The sequence below is a fragment of the Copadichromis virginalis genome, linkage group LG11, assembly GCF_057382275.1.
Source record: "Copadichromis virginalis isolate Kocher_CV1m ecotype Utaka linkage group LG11, C_Virginalis_male_GT1.1, whole genome shotgun sequence".
In the NCBI taxonomy this organism is placed as follows: domain Eukaryota; kingdom Metazoa; phylum Chordata; class Actinopteri; order Cichliformes; family Cichlidae; genus Copadichromis; species Copadichromis virginalis.
Window position 1 is genome coordinate 23,005,036 of NC_140628.1, and position 19,680 is coordinate 23,024,715.

General features: G+C 42.1%; 2 protein-coding genes across 4 annotated transcripts in view; both read left to right on the top strand.

The window, feature by feature from the left end:
• The window catches only part of fam171a1 (family with sequence similarity 171 member A1), a 66,156-nt gene extending 56,553 nt beyond the window's left edge, over positions 1-9,603 (top strand). For both annotated transcript variants that reach the window (XM_085473793.1, XM_085473794.1), the window contains exons 7-10: positions 2,449-2,565; positions 2,705-2,819; positions 3,407-3,524; positions 5,508-9,603. In XM_085473793.1, coding sequence (XP_085329919.1) covers positions 2,449-2,565; positions 2,705-2,819; positions 3,407-3,524; positions 5,508-7,085 — 1,928 coding nt within the window. In that variant the 3' untranslated portion in view covers positions 7,086-9,603. The remainder of the gene's footprint in view (positions 1-2,448; positions 2,566-2,704; positions 2,820-3,406; positions 3,525-5,507) is intronic.
• Positions 9,604-11,284: 1,681 nt separating this feature from the next.
• nmt2 (N-myristoyltransferase 2) lies at positions 11,285-18,738 on the top strand. 2 transcript variants are annotated; one of them, XM_085473800.1, is made up of 12 exons: positions 11,285-11,529; positions 11,844-11,961; positions 12,634-12,775; positions 13,226-13,344; positions 13,431-13,522; positions 13,609-13,725; positions 13,837-14,007; positions 14,455-14,563; positions 14,659-14,829; positions 14,913-15,080; positions 16,428-16,565; positions 16,989-18,738. In XM_085473800.1, the coding sequence occupies exons 1-12, from the start codon at positions 11,417-11,419 to the stop codon at positions 17,007-17,009; spliced, it is 1,479 nt and encodes a 492-aa protein (XP_085329926.1). In that variant the 5' UTR covers positions 11,285-11,416; the 3' UTR covers positions 17,010-18,738. The 2 variants fall into 2 exon arrangements, with proteins under 2 accessions (XP_085329926.1, XP_085329928.1); XM_085473802.1 differs by having other exon boundaries at positions 11,847-11,961.
• Positions 18,739-19,680: the final 942 nt, after the last annotated feature.

A 19,680-nucleotide genomic window follows, 5' to 3' on the forward strand; every position in this document is an offset into this window, starting at 1 on the left:
TCAGGATCTCAGGAATCTGTTTTAAAGCACCTAAAGTATCAACATGCAGGGCTTATAAAAAGGGCTTTCATTAAAGCTGAATGAACACACGCACACACACACTTGTATCCTCCTCACAGCCTGTAGCTGCGAGTATTTCAACAACAAGAAGCCGTTCCCGGACCCCTCTCCAGGCTACATCTCATGTTCCTTAGCAACCCTCCAAATAAGTAACACAACAGACCGGCCCATCTCCTGATTGAGTTTCTTCACTGAGCATTTAGTGGGTGAAATGTGTGTGAGTGTTAAACTGAAGATGATAAACAGACAAAAAGAAGTTTGAAATCCATCTGGTGCCTGCGGTGGAAGACTTCAGGCTGAGGATGGCAGCCTCACAAAGACGCTAGTATTGTTTATGAAGTGCTCGCATGGAGGAGGCATGAACACAGAGAGAGAGAGAGGGAAACCTGTTTCACTTGTGCAACTGGCAACATGTCATGTATTGTTTGATGTCAAGCAGGCATGGGGAGGACTGATGTCATACACAAACAGATCATGTTCACCTGGGTGTGCGAGTCGGGAGTCTGACGATGCAAATAAGCGCCGCTCGCTCAGATCAGCCGACCACTCTCTGCGGCTGGACGTGTTGGCTTTGTGTGAATGGGCGAGAAGCAGAAGTAATATATGGGCTGTATTGACTTTATAAATGTTTGCCTTGCGTCTGAGTAGCTGCCCTGCTGTCTGTCAGTGCTGTATTGTACCGAAGCGTGGGAACAGGTCCGTCGTTTGTAGCTATGAAACAGGTCAGCCACACAGAGAGGACTCCCCTGTGGAAAGGATTCAGAGAGGGACCTGGGTGAATCTGGGCAGGGCTGGGCACAGTGGTGTGTGTGTGTGTGTGTGTGTGTGTGTGTGTGTGTGTGTGTGTGTGTGTGTGTGTGTGTGTGTGTGTGTGTGTGTGTGTGTGTGTGTGTGTGTGTGTGTGTGTGTGGTGCTGAGTCACACAGCCTCGCTCTCATTTCTCTTCTGTTTCTTGTGCCTGTTCCCTTATCTCTCTTTCCACTCCTCCTGTTTATCCCCTCGTTTCCTCTGCTTGTGATGTTTCCCCCCGTCAGCATTTCTTGTATATTTGCCTTTCCTCTTTGAATATCCTCTTTACCCTTTTGTTTCCTCCTTTTATTAAACATGATGCATATTCCTAACCACTTGATGTTATATAACTTTGTATAAACATAGAAACAAAGTAGGTCTCACCGCGTTAGCCCTGAGAGCCTGAGGATCGGAAGTGTAAAGGCACAACACAGTGTTTTCCTCTTGAAGCAGATTTACTGGGAGCCAATCAGTCAATGCCTCTAGCTTTGTAGTGGTTTTCCATTCTGGCTATGCGGAGAGCCGCTATTGTACTCAGTGTACACTGCTCATAGGGTAACACTGTTATCTACATGTTGCCTCCTTGTGGGAGAGTTAAGTACTACCAAAACACTGCCGTCTCTAGAACAGGTCAGGGCAGACATTTGAGTCGTTAATCAGAGTATCTGCAGCTTTGGGGAGGGCAAAGAAAGTCACAAGTCAGTAGAAGACATTAAGCTGTGCGTATAGGTGGCACTTCAAACTATTATTTTGAATCTGTTCCACCAGACACATACACTGCTAACTAGACAGTTCATTATAAAGCTTCATCATCAAATGTTGATTTTAGTCAAAGAAGAGGTGTGTTTGGTCACCTTTTAGCCGTTCCCTTTAGCATCACCACAGTGCACAGGTGTCGAACTCCAGGCCTCGAGGGCCGGTGCAGGTTTTAGATGTGTCCTTGATCCAATACACAGTACTCTTTTAATCCCAGTCTTCAGCTTCAGCTCTGCCACTTCCAGCTTCAGGTCTGCCACTTCCAGCTCCACCTGCTGCCTTTTCTGCCAGTGTCACCATGTCCAAACCATACATCAGGGGTGGGCAACTCCAGGCCTTGAGGGTCGGTATCCTGCAGGTTTTAGATCTCACCCTGGGTCAACACACCTGAATCACATGATTAGTTCATTAGCAGGCCTCTGGAGAACTTCAGGACATGTTGAGGAGGTCATTTAGCCATGGTAATCAGCTGTGTTGGATCAAGGACACATCTAAAACCTGCAGGACACCGGCCCTCGAGGCCTGGAGTTGCCCACCCCTGCCCTACATTATAGGTCTCACTACCAACTTGTAAAACTTTTACTCTTATGTTTGAACAAATATTTCAGAGTGAAATACTGTAATTAAATCTACTGGTTTATCCAAACGGCTATCATTTGGCTAAGATCTTGAGCATAAATAATTTACTCCTAACACATTAAGAGATTAGCTGTCTTAACTCCATCGAGCCCCGTCTTTACATAATTAGGGGAGGCAGGTGAGCAGTTGCTGCAGCCAGTCCTCACAGAGTAACCTTTACAAAGTTTGTTTCCACATACTGTGATTTCTTTTGTGTGTCTTTAGGTATCTGGATAAAGAGCAGCTGGGCTCAGGTGCAGAGGGAGGGAAACCAGCTCAGTCTAACCTACATTGTTCCTCAGCTGGGGTATTGGGTGGCCGCCATGTCGTCTCTACACACCGGTAAGAAAATCCATAGACACAAATTAAATTTACTTCGCAAAACACATATTTTTGTTCTGTCATTTATGTGGTTTACTTGACTGCAGACTTCCACCAAAAAGCTTTTTCTCTGGTGCTTCAACACATGTCTTTGTAACAGGTCCAATGGTTGCAAAGGACATCAGCACGTACCACACTGTGTTTCTGTTGGCCATACTGGGAGGCATGGCTCTCATCCTGCTCTGTCTGCTCTGCCTCCTGCTGTACTACTGCAGGTGTGTGAAACACTTTGCCTTTACACAGACTATAGCAGGAGTTTCCAGATTAGTATCTAAATTAGTGAAGATGATGTCAGTCTGTAGCTAGAACATGTGTACTGCTGCTTGGGATTTATTTCTCCGTTATTGTTCCAAAATTTACCTTAGCAGGCCGACAGGACAGCTTGGGCTTATCTCCTCTCAAGAGCTGGGGTGTTTGTATGCCACATTTAACTGAACATTAACAATACATTCCTTTTTTATTGAATCCAGCACCATCTGTCATCCTTCTGTCTGCCTAGGTTTACACGTTTATTATTTCTTCAGTTGTGATAACAGTACCAGAAAACAAAGCCCTGTACTAATAAAAGTTCTCCAGAGTAAGTCACATGGCAGTAATATAGTTTTTATGTTGATCAAATGTAAACAATCTGGACCCGGGCAGCTGCGCTACACAGTAAATATAAAACCCTCACAAATGCTCTTGTCCAGTCTCAACTTGTTCCAACAAAAAGTCAGGGATGTATTTTTCACCATTAGAAACATTTGTGTGTAATTATTCCGATTTTAAAGATTAAACGTGCTCTTTGTCTGTGTTCACCCAGACGTCGATGTTTAAAGCCACGAGGGTCTCACCGCAAGCTCACGCTGTCCTCTGGACTGGACAGCAGTAAGAGGGACCAAGCCACGTCCATGTCTCACCTTAACCTCATCAGCAATGAGGTGTGTTTGCTCAGTGATCAGATGGCACAGTTTAAGGAGTTTGCACATTAATGACTGTTTAAAGGTGTTGGAAATAGAAAACACCAAAGTCGTTTACTAAATATTCAATATTTTGGATGTTCTCTAAAGGACGTATTGCATAGCCAGGCTTTCTTTGCATTTGCTGTCTTTGTACACCCAGGCTTTCTACTTCAGGATCAGGCTGCGCTACATTAAAACAGGGTGTCTGATACATTATTTCACTCTTATTCTGCACAAAAAGACTGATTGTGTGTAGCCTACCTCAGCTGGACACATTAATTATTTATTTATTTAATGTATTAGGAAAAATCTGCTAAAATTACTCTTTAGTTAATTAGTAAATATATTTATTTCACCACTCTGTTAACTCTGGTTATTTCTAATGTGAAATAGCTGCAGGTTAGAGCGCCAAACCTTAAACTGATTCTGTCTAATAGCCTTATAAAATGAGGAAATTGCATTACATTAATCATGACATTACATCATATTAGGTTAACATGCGCTGTTTCCTCGGGATAAATAACCTACAAATAAGCGTCTGGACTTCTCAGTCATGACCTGGATGACTGAGAACCTTCACAGACAACCTACAAATAACTTGTATTCTGTTACCTGTAGTTCAGCAGTGTTAAACTAACTATTATACCTTCATTAATTACTGTGGGAATGCGTGACTCAACAGTTTTCATATATACAGTGGTGTATAAAGTGTTTGCCCCCTGCATATTTGCCAGTGTTTCAGATCATCACACAATTTTTTTAGAATTAGACAAAGAGAACCCGAGTAAAATGCAGTTTTTAAATGATGATTTCATTGATTAAGGCAGAAAATTTATCCAAACCTGTCTGGTCCTGCGTGAAAAAGTAATTGTCCTTGTAGTTAAATCATAAATCCACTGTGATTTTGAAAGCTGAGTTGAGTTTCAATAAAAAGCCTGATTACTGTCAGACCTGTTGAATTAAGAAATCGCTCAGATAGAACCTGACAAAGTGAAGCGGGCTAAACGATTTCAAAATGTAACACATTACGGTACGATTTAAAGAAACAGATGAGAAACAACACTGACACTGGCCCAACTAGTTATTAGGTTTTGGGGGCAATCACTTCTTGGACTTTTTTCCCCACTTCATAATCAACTCCTTCACTTAGAAACTGCATTTTGTGTTTACTTGTGTCATCTTTGTCTAATATTTAAATTTGTTTGATGATCTGAAACATTTAAGTGTGCCAAACACAAAAAAGGGAAATCAGGGAGGGGGTAAACACTTTTTCACACCTCTATAGAACATAGAATCTACATCAGTTTATCATTTTTACAGCTTGTCGATGGAGGGAAAGGCAGTAATATGTGGCCCATGAAAAAGAGGGGGAAAAAGACCTTGGTACCTGGTTCAGCACATGTTGCTATGGGGATTTAGATGGGTAAAAACTGAAAGCTCTGGCTTTAGGCTCAACATACCTGACTTGCTCATAGCTTGCCCCTAGGAAGGAAAACGTGTATCGATGCTAACCTGTGCTCCTTAAGTGCACTGCATGGTTGTTTGTTGGTCCTGTGCAGAGCTTTGCTGTGGAGATCATTGTGCTGTAGCTGCGTTTGTGTGGTTGGTCCTTTAACTTGGCCCCTGGAGCAGAGAAGACAGGAGTCATAATAACAAAGAACTTCTTTGTAATAAAGTGAACCTGAGTGTTTCAAAATGTTAAAAATTGTCAGCTGCAGCCATGTTTATGCTTTTCCCCTCATTTTGATTTTTCAACCAATCAAAAGGCTGTTTTTATGGATAACAACACACCTCCTTCACCCTTCTTAACACAAAAGAACACCAAGATGGGACCAAACACATGAATTACTCACACTATAGCACTCTACGTGTTTGAAATTAAACTACAGTGTTTGTTATGGTTTGCTTCATGTGATGGTATTTAAAAACATTCTCACACCTGAATTTTGTTGTTGCCTTCAGGTGCAGCTGGAGCTTGTTTCCACGGGGACTGAGCCTGACATGACCACTCCGATGCTCAAGCCTTCCTCATATGAGCACCGAGACAATCAACGTCAACACAGCCTTATCCATCAAAACAAACACAGCCGCTCCTCTCTCGGCAACAACAGCCACCACGGATCATCTCTGGGCAATCTGACGCCTCGCAGCCGAGACTACCGACAGTCTGTAGAGACGTTTCAACTGAGGGCTGCTCTATCATCGGGGACAGAGAGGGGCTACCGTCAATCATACACCTCCTTCTGTTCATCTAGCAACCAGATTTCAGATGCGTTGTCATCCACTAATCATGGTCAAGTGTCAGCTACACAGCTTAGCAGTGTTGGGATTATTGATTGCATCTCCCCTTCATCTCCTCCGCACTCCCCCAGCAGAGGGGAGGGAGGTGAGTGCAGGGCTGCTGACCACCTTCTGTCCCGGTCTGTGGACCACCTGGAGCGGCCCAGTCCCCAGTTGCTCTCCCGGCCAGGCCAGCTGCTCTGCTGCGGCTCTGTAGATCTGCTGAGTGGAGGGGAAGGCTACTCAAGAGTGCGACCCACACTTGTAATCCCAGCACACTACATGCGGCTGCCTGGGGAGCACCCTCTGTCTGGTCAGGCGCTCCTGCTGCAGACTGACCAGCAGAGTGACTTAGAGACCATCCAGGCTGAGCTCAATGCCTCACATTCCCAGCAGCCCCTGGGGCAAACCCCCACTGACTGCGACCCAGGTCCAAAAAAGCAGGGTAAAGGCGAGGGTATCTCAGGCCTGTCAGAGTCTCTGTCTATTCCAGGAGCTCTCGGGGAGTCGGGTCTTGTGGAAATAAACAGCGAGGACACCTTGCTGGCTGAAAAGACTTTAATGGAGCTGAGAGGAGGGAAGCCTCTGCCTCACCCACGAGCCTGGTTTGTCTCCCTGGATGGACGCTCCAATGCTCACATTCGCCACTCCTACATCGATCTCCAGCGGGCAGGGTGCCACAACAACAACAACAGCACACCTAGTGCAGGAGGTCAGCAAGGTAGCAGCCGTCAAGGGAGGCATGGCAGTTGTAACGATGCCAGTCTGGACTCGGGTGTGGACCTGAACGAGCCGAGAGCGGGGCGCAGGGGGAGAGATGCTGAGCAGGAGGAAAGGGGGATTGAGAAAGACAGATCAAAGGGGGCGACGCCAGCCTCGGCCTACACTCAGCTGGTGTTTGTGGATGATCTGAATGTGGGAGGCTGTGAGGAGGAGAAGTGCACCCACAAGGGCAGCAAATCTGGGCCTGTCTTGTCAGACAAAGGAGAGAGTAACAGAGTGGATCAGGGGCAGGGGGATGCAGTGGGTAAAACAGCTGAGGGAGTACAAATACAGGAGGAGCCACCCTCACTTTCCTCTGCATCCCCTACTTCTCCTCCGCCCCTGCCAACTCCAGAGGGAGTGACTTTCAGGACTGATCACGCGCTGCTGTCAGTGTCTCCGGATGAGGACGCAGCACACGATGATGCAGAAGAGGAGAAGAAAAGCCCCTGGCAAAGGAGGGAGGAGCGACCCCTGCTGGCCTTCAACCTCAAATGATTCACAGATGACAAAGGAAAGATTCACATTTTTCAAGTCTGTTTGAAGTAGAATGCCAGTTTAAGGCTTTTTTTTTAAGTTGCCATGCTGTTTTAAAAAAAAAAAAATCAGCGTTAATTAAACAATCTCTTTCCCCTTCTGGGAAAAATTTATCAAAGTTAACAAGATGTTGAGCAAAGTTAAGTAAGGTTTAATCATAAAATCTCAGTGAAAACTGATCTTCAAGTTGAAATGAGAAGCACGCTAAATATTTAACATTTCAGACATGGGAGAGAGTCTCAGTATGCGTGCCATAAAGCAACGATAAAAAAGCATAACCACACTGCACAGCATTGCCGCTAAAAACTGGATTTGTGTGTTGCCGAGAGAGCTGTACCCCACCCCTCCAACTCATGCTCAAAGAATGAGGTGTCTGATCCAAGCAGAAGTGGTGTTGTTGAGGTTAAAGTGTCATCGTGTTCTTATTATTGCTGTTTTGAGCATTTTCTAGTGAGCTAGGCAACTCACAAAGTCACATTAGAGGCATGCTCAGTGGTAATCCTGTCCACTAATGTGGCTGAATGCATCCATTCTGGGGAGTGCAACTGTGATTTATTTCCTCCACTTTTCAATACACTTCACTTTCAGAGGCAGCATCTTTTCAGGCACTATGTGGAGAAGGAAAGGTACTAGGAGGAGGAAAAATGATCAGGAAACACAAGTGCATGTCGGTTCTGCTTTGAAACAGACTTGGAAGAGTGTAAATCTGCCCGTTAACCACAACTCCTCCTCTGCTCAGACCACAACATGAAGGATATATGTGTTTAAATTGAAGCCGTTTGTTCTTAATATAGCACTGAATCAATACTTTAGCACTGGGAGCCCATCTGGTTGAGAAATGAACACTTCTGCTGGACTCTTAATGACCACTGTTGTACTTCACTTTTCATGAAACACTACATAAACAGACCACTCGTCAGGCGTGGCGAACACATTGCCTGAGGGGAGACATAAAGACGCTGGAGGCACGAAATTAGGATATTTTATGCACAACAAATATATGCCTTTTTAATAAATAGCCTTGCAAGCATAAATGAACTGTAGTAGAAGCAGTCGATGGGTGGTTCATGGAAAATCCGAGACTACAAAAAACTTTCTTTCTTGAGCCATATTGTCCTCAGTCCATTAGCTTAATCTAGTAACATGCAGCAACACTCGTTTGAAGGTTATAACCCCGGTTTGTTCACACTGACTGATGTCTGAGATTATGAAACATCTGTGCAAAACGGGGCAGCCGTGTTCGAGGGATTTACTTTGAACGGTTGGTGGTATGTTGCTAGAGTTTAATCTAGCCCATCAGAAGGCTTTGTGGGAGATAAGGTTTCTGGACTGAGGAGGTTTAACCACTATCTGCTCTGTAGCATAATCAGATAATGTGACACACCGCTATGCTGGTGGGTAAGGATGTAATACCACTTCAAAGCCACCCAAATTAGTTGTGAGGGATATTGGTATGAAGGGTTTTGTAACTGTTGAACCACTGACTGGTGTATTTTTTATGTTTTGCTTTGAAGGCTATGCATAACTTTTATATGGCTGCTTGATGCCTTTTTTTTTTGTAATTTTAATCATAATTTTAATTGCCAAACATGAAGTATTTTATCTGAGAATAGGCTATTTTTTTTTCTTTCTTTTAAATATGTTAAGGGCTTTTCCTCCGTACCCACCTTAACGTTCAAGCTATAAAAGCAAACGCTCGATAACCTTTCACCTGAAATGCAAACTGTATTTGCTTGCTGTGTTTCACCTCCATTTGAACCACTCACCCACGATCCAAGTGCCTTTGAATAGCCTGACTCTACAGCAACTGATTACCTTATTTATTTCTCACCTCCTTTTGCCTTCGTCCGCCCTCCCCCTCCTTCCTACCTCAGCCCTTACTTTCTCTCCTGCTTGTGAAAGAAAGCATGCAGTAAACTTTCCTCAGCACTAGCGTATAACAAGCTACACTGCAGACATCTCAGAAAATGTCTACCAGCTGCTGCAATCGTAAAATCCTCTACAGTAATCAGCAAGAGTTCAGTCTCCCTCAGAGTAAGCAGTTAAAGATGTTTTGTTTTTTGTGTGTGTGTGTGTGTGTGTGTGTGTGTGTGTGTGTGTGTGTGGGGCACTGGATATGTGAAACTACACTGCAGGTCGTTTCAGTGCATTTTCTTATTTTTGTGTTTTGTGGGTGAACGTTTGTCTGAAATGTGTTTTGCAGTGGCGGCTGAGGTGATGCTGACTGATCAACATGCATCCAGTCAAGGTTCACATAGACAAAGCAGCCATATTACAGAGTGTGTATAGTCTTTCCTTACCTCTGCCTTATCAAAATAATGTGTGTCTTTGTGTTATGAATGGCCTTTTCTCTTTTAGTTTCCCACACAGCAATCTCCCCTTTTAGGGTGGATGAGCAATACAGTATCTTTGAGTGTGTAAATCAGATGCTTGCATTATATTTGAAGCCTGTTATTCTGAATAAACAGCCAAACTGGAATTAACTGAGTGTGCATCTGTTTGCAAAATTAAACCTCTATATCTCTTTATACGCTAATCCAGATAGTAGTTAAAATGTATTCATATGGGCCACTTTATTGGGTACACCTTGCTAGAATCAGCTGGGAGCCCTTTTTGCTTTCAGGTGGCTGCATATCCATGATGGGAATATCCGGTTACACCATTGTTTGACGATATGATCTTTGTATTAAGGTGCACAACGGCTTCCAAGAAGATGTCCCGCACACCTTTACACTACCAGCCTGAACCGTAGAATCAGGATGGCTCGATGCTTTTGTGGTGTTTACTCCAAATTATGTCATTACCATCTATGTTGCAGCAGAAATCAAGACTCACTAGGCAACGTCTCCCAATCTTCTGTTGTCCAGTGTTGGACTGTATACTCACTTTTTTTGTTTTTAGCTGACTGTGTGGTCTTCTGCTTCTGTGCTTCTGCATATCTTGGTCATAACGAGTGGTTATTTGAGTTGCTATCAACTCAAAGCAATCTGGCTATGACCTCTGGCCTCTTCATCCAGAAAGCTGCCGCTCACTCGACCATTCTCTGTAAACTCTATAGAGATGGTTGTGTGGAGAAAAATCCCAGTAAATTGCCAGTTTTTTTTAAAGAAACTGTTAAATTGACCTGTCTAGACCAGCCTGTTTACACACAGGGTGGTTCCCGGTGTCAGATTCACTTAAATCACTTTTCTTCTCTATTCTGATGTTCGGCTTGAACTTCAGCAGGTCATCTTGATCATGCTTGCATTCCTAATTGCACCAAACCGCTGCCATTAGATATTTGCATTACAGAGTAGGTGTACCTAACAAAATCGCCGTTGAGCGTAAATTAATGTCCTTTCTGAGGGTAATTTTCACCATTTTTTTAAAACAAATTTATTTGTAGTACTTATCATTATAAAGCTTGAGAACATACAATGGTAAAAACATTTCTCATCTTTATTTTCAGATAGGTCAGATATCTACAAAAACATATCAGTTATACCTCCATGGTCCTGACTACAGCCTTCCATAAGGACACCAACACTCCCAGACTCACTGAGGATGGTTTTTATTAACGGATTAATTAGATTAACTTAAGTAACTGATCGGGATCTGTGTGTTTTTATATGTATTTGATATAAGAAAACTGAATAATCCTAAATGATATCAAATCCCCGAAGTTGCTGTCTAAAACATGCCTTATGCAGCGCAGAGTTGTTATATTTTTGTACATTTAAACAGGTATTTTTATTTAATTGTAACCTTTAGGCTTTTTGTTTCTTCTGCTACATCATCAATTCTTTTCCAGGATGGTTTTGTTTACCTAATTTAAATGTGTTTAAAAATGTTGAAGTAGCAAAAAGTGCTACTTTTCACGTGTTTTTCTCATTGATAGTATGAATTTAGAACACACTTGCTGATAGTCCAGCAGATATCCCAGTATCTAGTTTTAAAAAACTGACAATTTATTTTTACTTTGTATTTTCTTATTTAAAAAAATAATTTTAGATTTTTGTCTTTTTTTTTTATTACCTGTAATTTGTAATATGTATTTATTTTCCCTCTCAGTATCAGAAACAAGTGTCTAAAGTGTCTATAACATTTAAATGGCTATATGTTTGAAATAAGGTAAAAGTCTAGTTTGGGTACCACTTGGCTTCATGTTAAAGGCAGCAGCTCAGGTCTGAGTTCCCACCTTTGGCCTCTAGGCGGCGCGATTTCCTTCGACATTTTCTTTGTTTTTCCCATCTCTCGCCCGCTCCCCGTTAGCTCTGTTAAACGGTGGCTGACTATATTTTTAAAACATTTTTATGATGGCGGAGGACAGTGAATCCGCAGCCAGTCAGCAGAGCCTGGAGCTGGACGACCAGGACACCTGCGGGATAGACGGAGACAACGAGGAGGAGAATGAGCATATGCAAGGGTGAGGGGTGGCCTGTCCGGTCGGCTCGGGGAAACGCAGTAATGATATTCCAGGCAGCCTGCTTGTGAGCGGCTAAGGCAGTGAGCCTGCTAGTATTAGCAGACAGCAAACACAGGCCGTCTTGAACTGTTTATAACGTTGTGACCTCTTTAAAGCTCTCCGACTGAATGACATGGCGGGCAACCATTAAGACAAACCGCTAGCTAGCTAACGTTAAGTAGCTGAGCTGTCATTCGTTGCTATGGTAGCTAACGTTAGCTCTGTGTGCGGGTCTAGCCAGCATCCATCCTCATCGTTTGTTTTCATGTCTGTAGCAGTCCAGGGGGAGAGCTGGGGGCCAAGAGGAAGAAGAAGAAGCAGAAGAGGAAGAAAGAGAAGCCAAGCTCGGGGGGAGCCAAGTCTGACTCTGCCTCGGACTCTCAGGAGATCAAGGTGTGATGGTGATGATGACCCAGTGAAAAGAGTGCACACACCCTTTTTTTAGGGCAGGGGATACAATACAAAACAAGGTTCTTTTAATATCCTGAAAATAAAAGAGGAGGGGTAAGAAAAGGGAAAGCAACAACCCAGAATTCAGCTTGTTTGCCGTCAATGTGTCATGGTCAGTAAGGTTTTTCCAGCCTTGGCATGCTCCCTGTTTGTATTCTGTAATGAGGTTCTAGAATGAGGTAGTTTATTTTGCTAAAAGGATATATCACAAACTTTTAGCCAGCTGTGAGATTTCTACATACTGCATGCTGCTTTAGAAAAATAAACAATAACTACATCCAGACTCTGATGTTCTGATCGGATGAAGAAAGCAAATCAAGCTTAACCAAATGATTTAATGACAGGGACTGTCATATTTGGGTTTTTGCATTTATAATTTAAAGATCATTGACTTCATCAATCATTTATACAGTGACATGATTAATCCGGTTTCTCTTGCTCAGTGGGAGTATAGTGTGTAGGAAAAGACCTGTGTAAACATGACTATAAGACTGTTTATTTGCATGCACTCTGATGTTGCCTCTCGTCTACATTTAGATTATTTAAAGCATCCAGTGTTTGGTTGAGTGATACAGACATTAAGTAATCTGTGTATGTGTGCCCGCTTTAAATCAGAACCCTGGGCTGCCCATCCAGAAGCTGCAGGACATCCAAAGAGCTATGGAGCTGCTTTCCTGCCAGGGTCCAGCAAAGAGTATAGATGAGGCAGCCAAGCACAAGTACCAGTTCTGGGATACTCAGCCTGTCCCAAAATTAAGTAAGTACTTAGTTAAATTCATTTAAATGAACTGCACTCCTGTTTAAATTGGTATTATTTCCTCTGTCAACAGAAATTATTTTTCTTTCTGCACCAGCGCCATCTGCTGGTTTTATCTCCTCAGTCTGCTGATTTAGGCCAGTATCTTAGAAACATGTCAGCTGCAATGTACAGTAGGGGTCCATGCATTCCCACTGGGCATGCTCAGCAGCATTAGATCAAGCTGTTTCCATAACAGCCATGACCCAACGAGTCAGGCCTTTGTGCAGCCACAGGCTGTGGGGGTTGACGCAGGACAAACAGCAGCAGATTTATATAAAGTCTGATGCCATCAGCGGTTTTGTGCATTGCTCACAGTTTAAGGACATGGAGTTTTATGAGGTCCCGTGGAAGTGTGGTGATTGGAAAACAGTTGCAAACCTTTGACAAAAGGCTGTGCTATTTTTGTAGATGAAGTTGTGACGAGTCACGGGCCAATTGAGGCTGACAAAGAGAACATCAGACAGGAGCCATATTCTTTACCTCAAGGCTTTATGTGGGACACTTTGGATCTCAGTAATGCAGATGTTGTAAGTGCAGTCTTTGTTCAAAATACACCAATGAGATTAATCAGATTAATCAAAACAGAATGATTTATTGTCACGCTCTTTTGCAGCTGAAGGAATTGTACACGTTGTTAAATGAAAATTATGTGGAGGATGATGATAACATGTTCAGATTTGATTATTCTCCAAACTTTCTTAAATGGTAAGCTTCTTCATGTTTATCACATGATGCAGTACAGTAGCTTTAAATGTATGCGGTTATAATAAAAATATTTTTTCCCCTCTCAGGGCTTTACGTCCACCTGGCTGGTTACCACAGTGGCATTGCGGAGTGAGAGTGTCTTCAAATAAGAAGCTTGTTGGCTTCATCAGTGCCATCCCTGCAGATATACGAGTCTATGATACGTGAGTGTTCATTACTTATTGTATGCATTTGAGAACAGCAGTGATGGGGAAAGTGTTTTACTCATTCAATCTATCCTTTTGTTTCTTTTCTTTTCTCGCTTGTGGCTCCAGGCTGAAGAGGATGGTAGAAATCAACTTCCTGTGTGTTCATAAGAAGCTGCGTTCAAAGCGCGTTGCTCCTGTGCTCATCAGAGAGATAACAAGGAGAGTGAACTTAGAAGGAATATTTCAGGCCGTATACACCGCTGGAGTTGTGCTGCCTAAACCCGTGTCTACATGCAGGTATGTTATTCACTAGTCACACATGTTAAAATATATAAAACAAGGCACTCTCTTTTCATATAAAATTAAAATACCTTTATACTCATGGCATGGTCATATTTAACTTAAAGCTCTGATGGGGAAAAATTGAGTCTACTCTGAATCTTTTCCACCAGTAAAACTCCACCAGTACTTTACTGGTCAAGTTTTCCACTCTTAACCATAGGTTTGCTATTGGTGGAACAACACTAGAAAGATTCAGCCATTCAGTGCCATGAGAATATAAGCATTTTAATTTTTTAATGAAACAGAGTGCCCTGGTGTTTGTTTGTTTTTTGATATGTTAGCTTATACGTATCTCTTCTAAAGAGCACATCTAGTGGAAGTGTTTTGAATTCAGGAAGCACTCCTTTTTTCTTTTTAATCTTGGTCTCCTGTTTTGTTTTTTTGGGTATTTTTTATCCCCAGGTACTGGCACCGCTCTTTGAACCCTAGAAAGCTTGTGGAAGTTAAATTTTCCCATCTGAGCAGAAACATGACCCTGCAAAGAACCATGAAACTCTACAGACTACCAGATGTAAACACTTACACTCATAAGTCCTGCATCTCGCTGTTCCTCTTGATAGCAGGAACTCTTAGAGATTTTCATTTTGCTCTCTCCACCCTGTGCAGAGCACCAAGACTCCAGGTCTGCGGCCGATGGAAAGGCGCGACGTCGGTCAGGTTACTGAACTGCTACAGAGATACTTGAGACGTTTCCAACTTGCTCCTTCTATGGGAGAGGAGGAGGTGGCTCACTGGTTCTTACCACAGGACAACATAATTGACACATATGTAGTAGAGGTGTGTGGATTCAGATTTGCAGCCTGATGTTGATGGCTCTTCTGCACTTAAAGTGACATTGTTCTTGTTTTTATTTCCCTCAGGGTGCTGGTGGCATTCTCACAGATTTCACTAGTTTCTACACTTTGCCCTCGACTGTGATGCATCACCCTCTCCATAGGAGCCTGAAGGCTGCTTACTCTTTTTACAACATTCATACACAAACCCCGCTACTGGACTTAATGAATGATGCACTGATCCTGGCCAAACTGGTAATCTTACTTTCTGCTTTTAAACACTTGCCAGTACCAAAGACAACAGCTGATGAGATCAGTGACATAAACATAAACAGCAACAAGAAGACGCACGTGTGAGGAGGAAAAAATGGCACAATACAGACCAGACTGATTATATAGATGGATAGATATTTTATTTTATGAATACCAAGATGGTTTATGTACTTTTTTTTTTCTTTTTTTTTTTAACGCAAAGCCTTATAAATCATTGGGAGTCAGTGATGTTTGGTTAGATAGATGAGGAGTGAGAGTATGATCCAACATTTTACTTGTGCAGTAGAGGATAAAAGTGAGAGAGACTGACCCGGTCTGATCTTTATTTATTTGAGGCCAGAGCAGGGCTCTGTGCTGAGAACCAAGTTCCATGGTAGTTTTCTATTATCTCAAGTTGATTCAGAGTTTCTGGATCTAGATACAAGGACATCTGACCAGTCAAACTTTTTATTGTACCGGAAGCTGAGTGTCTGATTTTACAAATGAAGAGTAAACTGTAATATTAGAAAATATGAAGAGGCTACACACAATAGAGAATGCAGGTGACACAGCTTCTGCAGAAAAGTCAGGGGTGTGAGAGGAAAAACAAAGTTTAGCCTATTTTGATGGCAGAAAGAAAAGCTGACAAAAATGCCAGTTGTGTGAGTTAACAGACTTACTAATATCACAACTTTACCATTAAGAAACACGAGAATCTGATGGGTTATAATCAAGTAGTCCAGTGTTCAGATTTGCATATCGTGGTCTTGTTTTTTGTTTTGCTTTATTTTGTTTTGTTTTTTTTCAGCTGCACCCTCCATGGTGTTGAATAGTCTAAGAGCATGTAAAGAACAAACACAAAAACAGAATTCAAATGTAGACTTAGGCTACCTGCGACTGATATGAAGTCAAGTAGAAATGGGTGTCCAGATTATATTCATGATATTATTGATTAAAAAAACTCAAGAAATAAAATTGAACGAAATAAACTGTATTTATTACTAATAAAATGAATGGTGAAGCTATTTTCACAAGACTTGATCAGTCAGTAGGCAATATAACTGGAATATAACTCAGGTTAGGTTTGCAGCACAAGTTACTATGGCGATGTACCCCGAGAAGAAGTGAACCACTTTCATAGTGCAGAAAACTCAGGGGTAACCCCCAAGGTTACTGGGATAAGCTAAAATCCTGCTGCTTCGTAGTACGGGCCTGGTGTCAACCAGCTGGCAAGGCTACTCTGAGCTCTGCATACAAACGCAAACTGAGAGCAGGGTTTCCCCAGATACTTTTGATAATTTTCTTGCTGCTGTGTTAGTTATCATGGTGTTTGTTCTTTGTGTTTAACAGAAAGGTTTTGATGTGTTCAATGCCTTGGACCTAATGGAGAATAAGGTGTTTCTGGAGAAGCTCAAGTTTGGGATAGGAGATGGAAATCTGCAGTATTACCTCTACAACTGGAAATGTCCCCCTATGGACCCTGATAAGGTCAGTCTCAGGTGGTAATCACACACCAACTATTGGTCAGCATCCTGTGATAAGACTCCATGACAATTAGTGGAAAAAGTGGAAATAGTCTTTGGTTCAGATCTCAGTAGAGCTGCTTCTTGTGCCTGATTGTGCAAGCTTCACAGTCAAATAAGTCTATAGCTTTGAAGCAAATCCACAGAGGCCTGATAAGGAGAAATCATCCTCTGACATGATTGAGTATGCCTTAGATCATGGAAGCCTAGTTTTGATTGGGAAAAAACACAGGACTTTTGGAACAATGTCCTTTTGACAAATTAGACCAAAGTGGAGTTTATCAGTGCAAACACCTCATACCAGCAGTCAAGCACGGAGGTAGAGGGTGATGATTTGCAATTGCTTTGCTAGCCTATGATCATAAAAAGTTTGATCTGTGTGTTTCAGGTTGGCCTGGTCCTTCAGTAGCAGCTCTCTTCACGGCAGCTGCATAAACTCGGGAGGCTCTCAGCGATCTCTGGAAATACCTTACCTGGACACGCAGGTGGCCCGAGCTAGACAATGAGAACTGCGACAGTAAATCCAACCTGGCGCCCGAGTGGAGCTTTCACTCGGCACTTGTATCATCAAAAACATTCTCAGTTCACCCGGAGGTGAAAACTCTTAAACCATCCAACATCCTGAATGTGAAGTCATGCTATGCCTGAGATACTCATACGACACAACGCTCCTGACATAAGCGCTCACGTTTAAAACACACACACACCGGTCTGACACTCGAGGATGCCTTGACATTGTGTATTCTGTTTTAAGTTCTTCTTCCTCAGTAGACACCAATGGACCGGCACGTCATTTAACTTTACTTACGTGGAACTATGTAAATGATAATCAACTAAGCAAGCAAGACCTGACATAATTAACAACTGTTGTAATTTTATTTATCCTGTCCATACAGTTACTGTTCCCAAACCCCTTTCTTCTCCTCCTTTCTGCTCCTGCTGCACTTATTTTTGCTCCAGTTTCATATCAGTGCGGTCAGTCGAGTGTCTCTGCTGGCTGTTTTGGGCCTCAGTAGAATTAGAAATGCTGATCTTAACTTTTAAAATGACAAACTGCAAACACTGAGAGGGAGGAAAAAAGGATTCATCCCACTGGTGCATTGATATACATGTGCTTTGTTAAAGAGCATATGGTAGTTAATTGTACATTTAAAGGCAGATCATATTTATTTGTGTAGTGTGAGTTTGAGGGGTTTGGGAGGGCTGATCCAAAGTATTCTCCTCATGAGTAGCTTAGAAGTCACCGAGTTTGTTCAAAGTGTTTGGGGGTTTGTTTATTTTTTTTAATGAATGTATTGCAGAGACGAAGCACAATTACTCCGTTCTTAAACCTACAAAATAAATGGGTCCTCGTTTCAAATCAGATGGGATTGCCCTAGAATCTGAACAGCCATGTTTTTTTTTATGAAAGACGGGCGCAGTTTTCACCTTATAAAACCGTTTCTAGAGCTGGCGTTTTTTAATACATTAAAACAACATGTTTGGTTGTACACTCTTTGTAGTAACAAACCCAAGCGTAGGGTTGTTTGCATGTCAGTGGTGTGCTGTCCAGTTAGTAAAGCTGTTCAGTTAGAAGTAATAGGAGCTGGTCTGGTCAGTGCATAAGCAGGGCAGTGAGAATGACGCCGGTGAACGTGGGGAAAAACTTCGATTTTATACAAAAAAATTTAAAGTTTCTGTTTAGAGCCAGGTTTAAAAAAAATGAGGTTTATTTACTATGGAAGGACTCTGTTCAGCAGCGGTTAAAGCAAACAGGGCACATCTTCTGTTACTTTGGTCACTGCCACCCACAGCAGTGGATAAACTGCTCTGTGCTTATTAAACAAAGGACTTGTTTAATCACGGGTGCAGTGGCATCAGCTTGAAGTGTCCTCTCCTCCAGATCCGCTTTCATTGACTTCTCTGGGTTTATTTTTTTTAATGATACTGTATTTTGTGTATGTTTGTTTTTTTTCTACATGTGTTGTGCAGCTAAGTGCGTGAAACGGTTGTGATATTTATAACTGTACCTTCTTTTTCTTTTTTTTAATGTCTTACATCATTTCTTTCCTCCTTTTCAGTATTTAAAACAAACATCACTGTCAGATTTGTGATTTAAGAGCTGGATGAGGATCTTTGATAAAACTGTTTTATTTTTTTGTCTGTGGTGGAGCTGCTGGTTAATTTAAATGTTCTAGTTCCTTAATGTTCACGGGGCTCTGCGTAACTTGCAAGGTAAAGAGGCTGCTTTTTATTTTAATGACTTTATTGTTAATATTTGATGTACTTTTCTAATCATCCCTTTATAGATTAGCCAGAAGAGGATAAATATTTGTCCTGTTGGTGCTTCAGGGCTCAAAGATGTTGTTGTTCTTTTTAAAAATCACTTAAAGGTTGAATGACGTTATCTTCTACAAACGTGTTCCTGGCATTAATTTAACTGAGAGTGGGTCGCTGGGTCAAAGCTGTGTGCCTCATGGATGTTGCTGTGTCACAGATGTGTTGCTTGCAGCTGTCTGAATGAACTGTGAGCATGTCTGTTTCGCTGCTGCATTGATTTATAGCATCAATGTTTCTAGCCACGCCCTTTAGCGAGAACTCTGTCAGAAGTACCTGCCTTATTTAAAGGTTGTTTTTTTGGTTTTTTTGTTTTTTTAAGGTTTGGAGGTGGGGTGAGGGAGGGTGTACTTTTGAAATGTCATAAAGCTTTCTCTAACTGAAGAACAATATTTTTATTCGATTCCATTGTAAGCTGTGAAAAAGCTGAAGAACTTGTACCAGCATCATTTAGACATGACCCCATGCAAATAACAATCTGTTTCAACACACGTCGGCTATACCAGCATGGATATTTGATTGAATAAACTCACTTTAAAAAGGAACACGAGTCATGACTCCTTTGTGACGCACTGCAGGAAACACTTTTTCACAGCACATATTTTGAATTTAAGTATTTGTAATTCAGGCACCACAGTGGTTAGCACTATTGCCTCACAGCAAAAAGGTCCTCAGTTCAATTCCACCATCAGGCTGGGATCTTTTCTATTTATTAATACTAATTTTATTAGAAATAAGTAATGGAGCTGATATTTTGTTTGGGA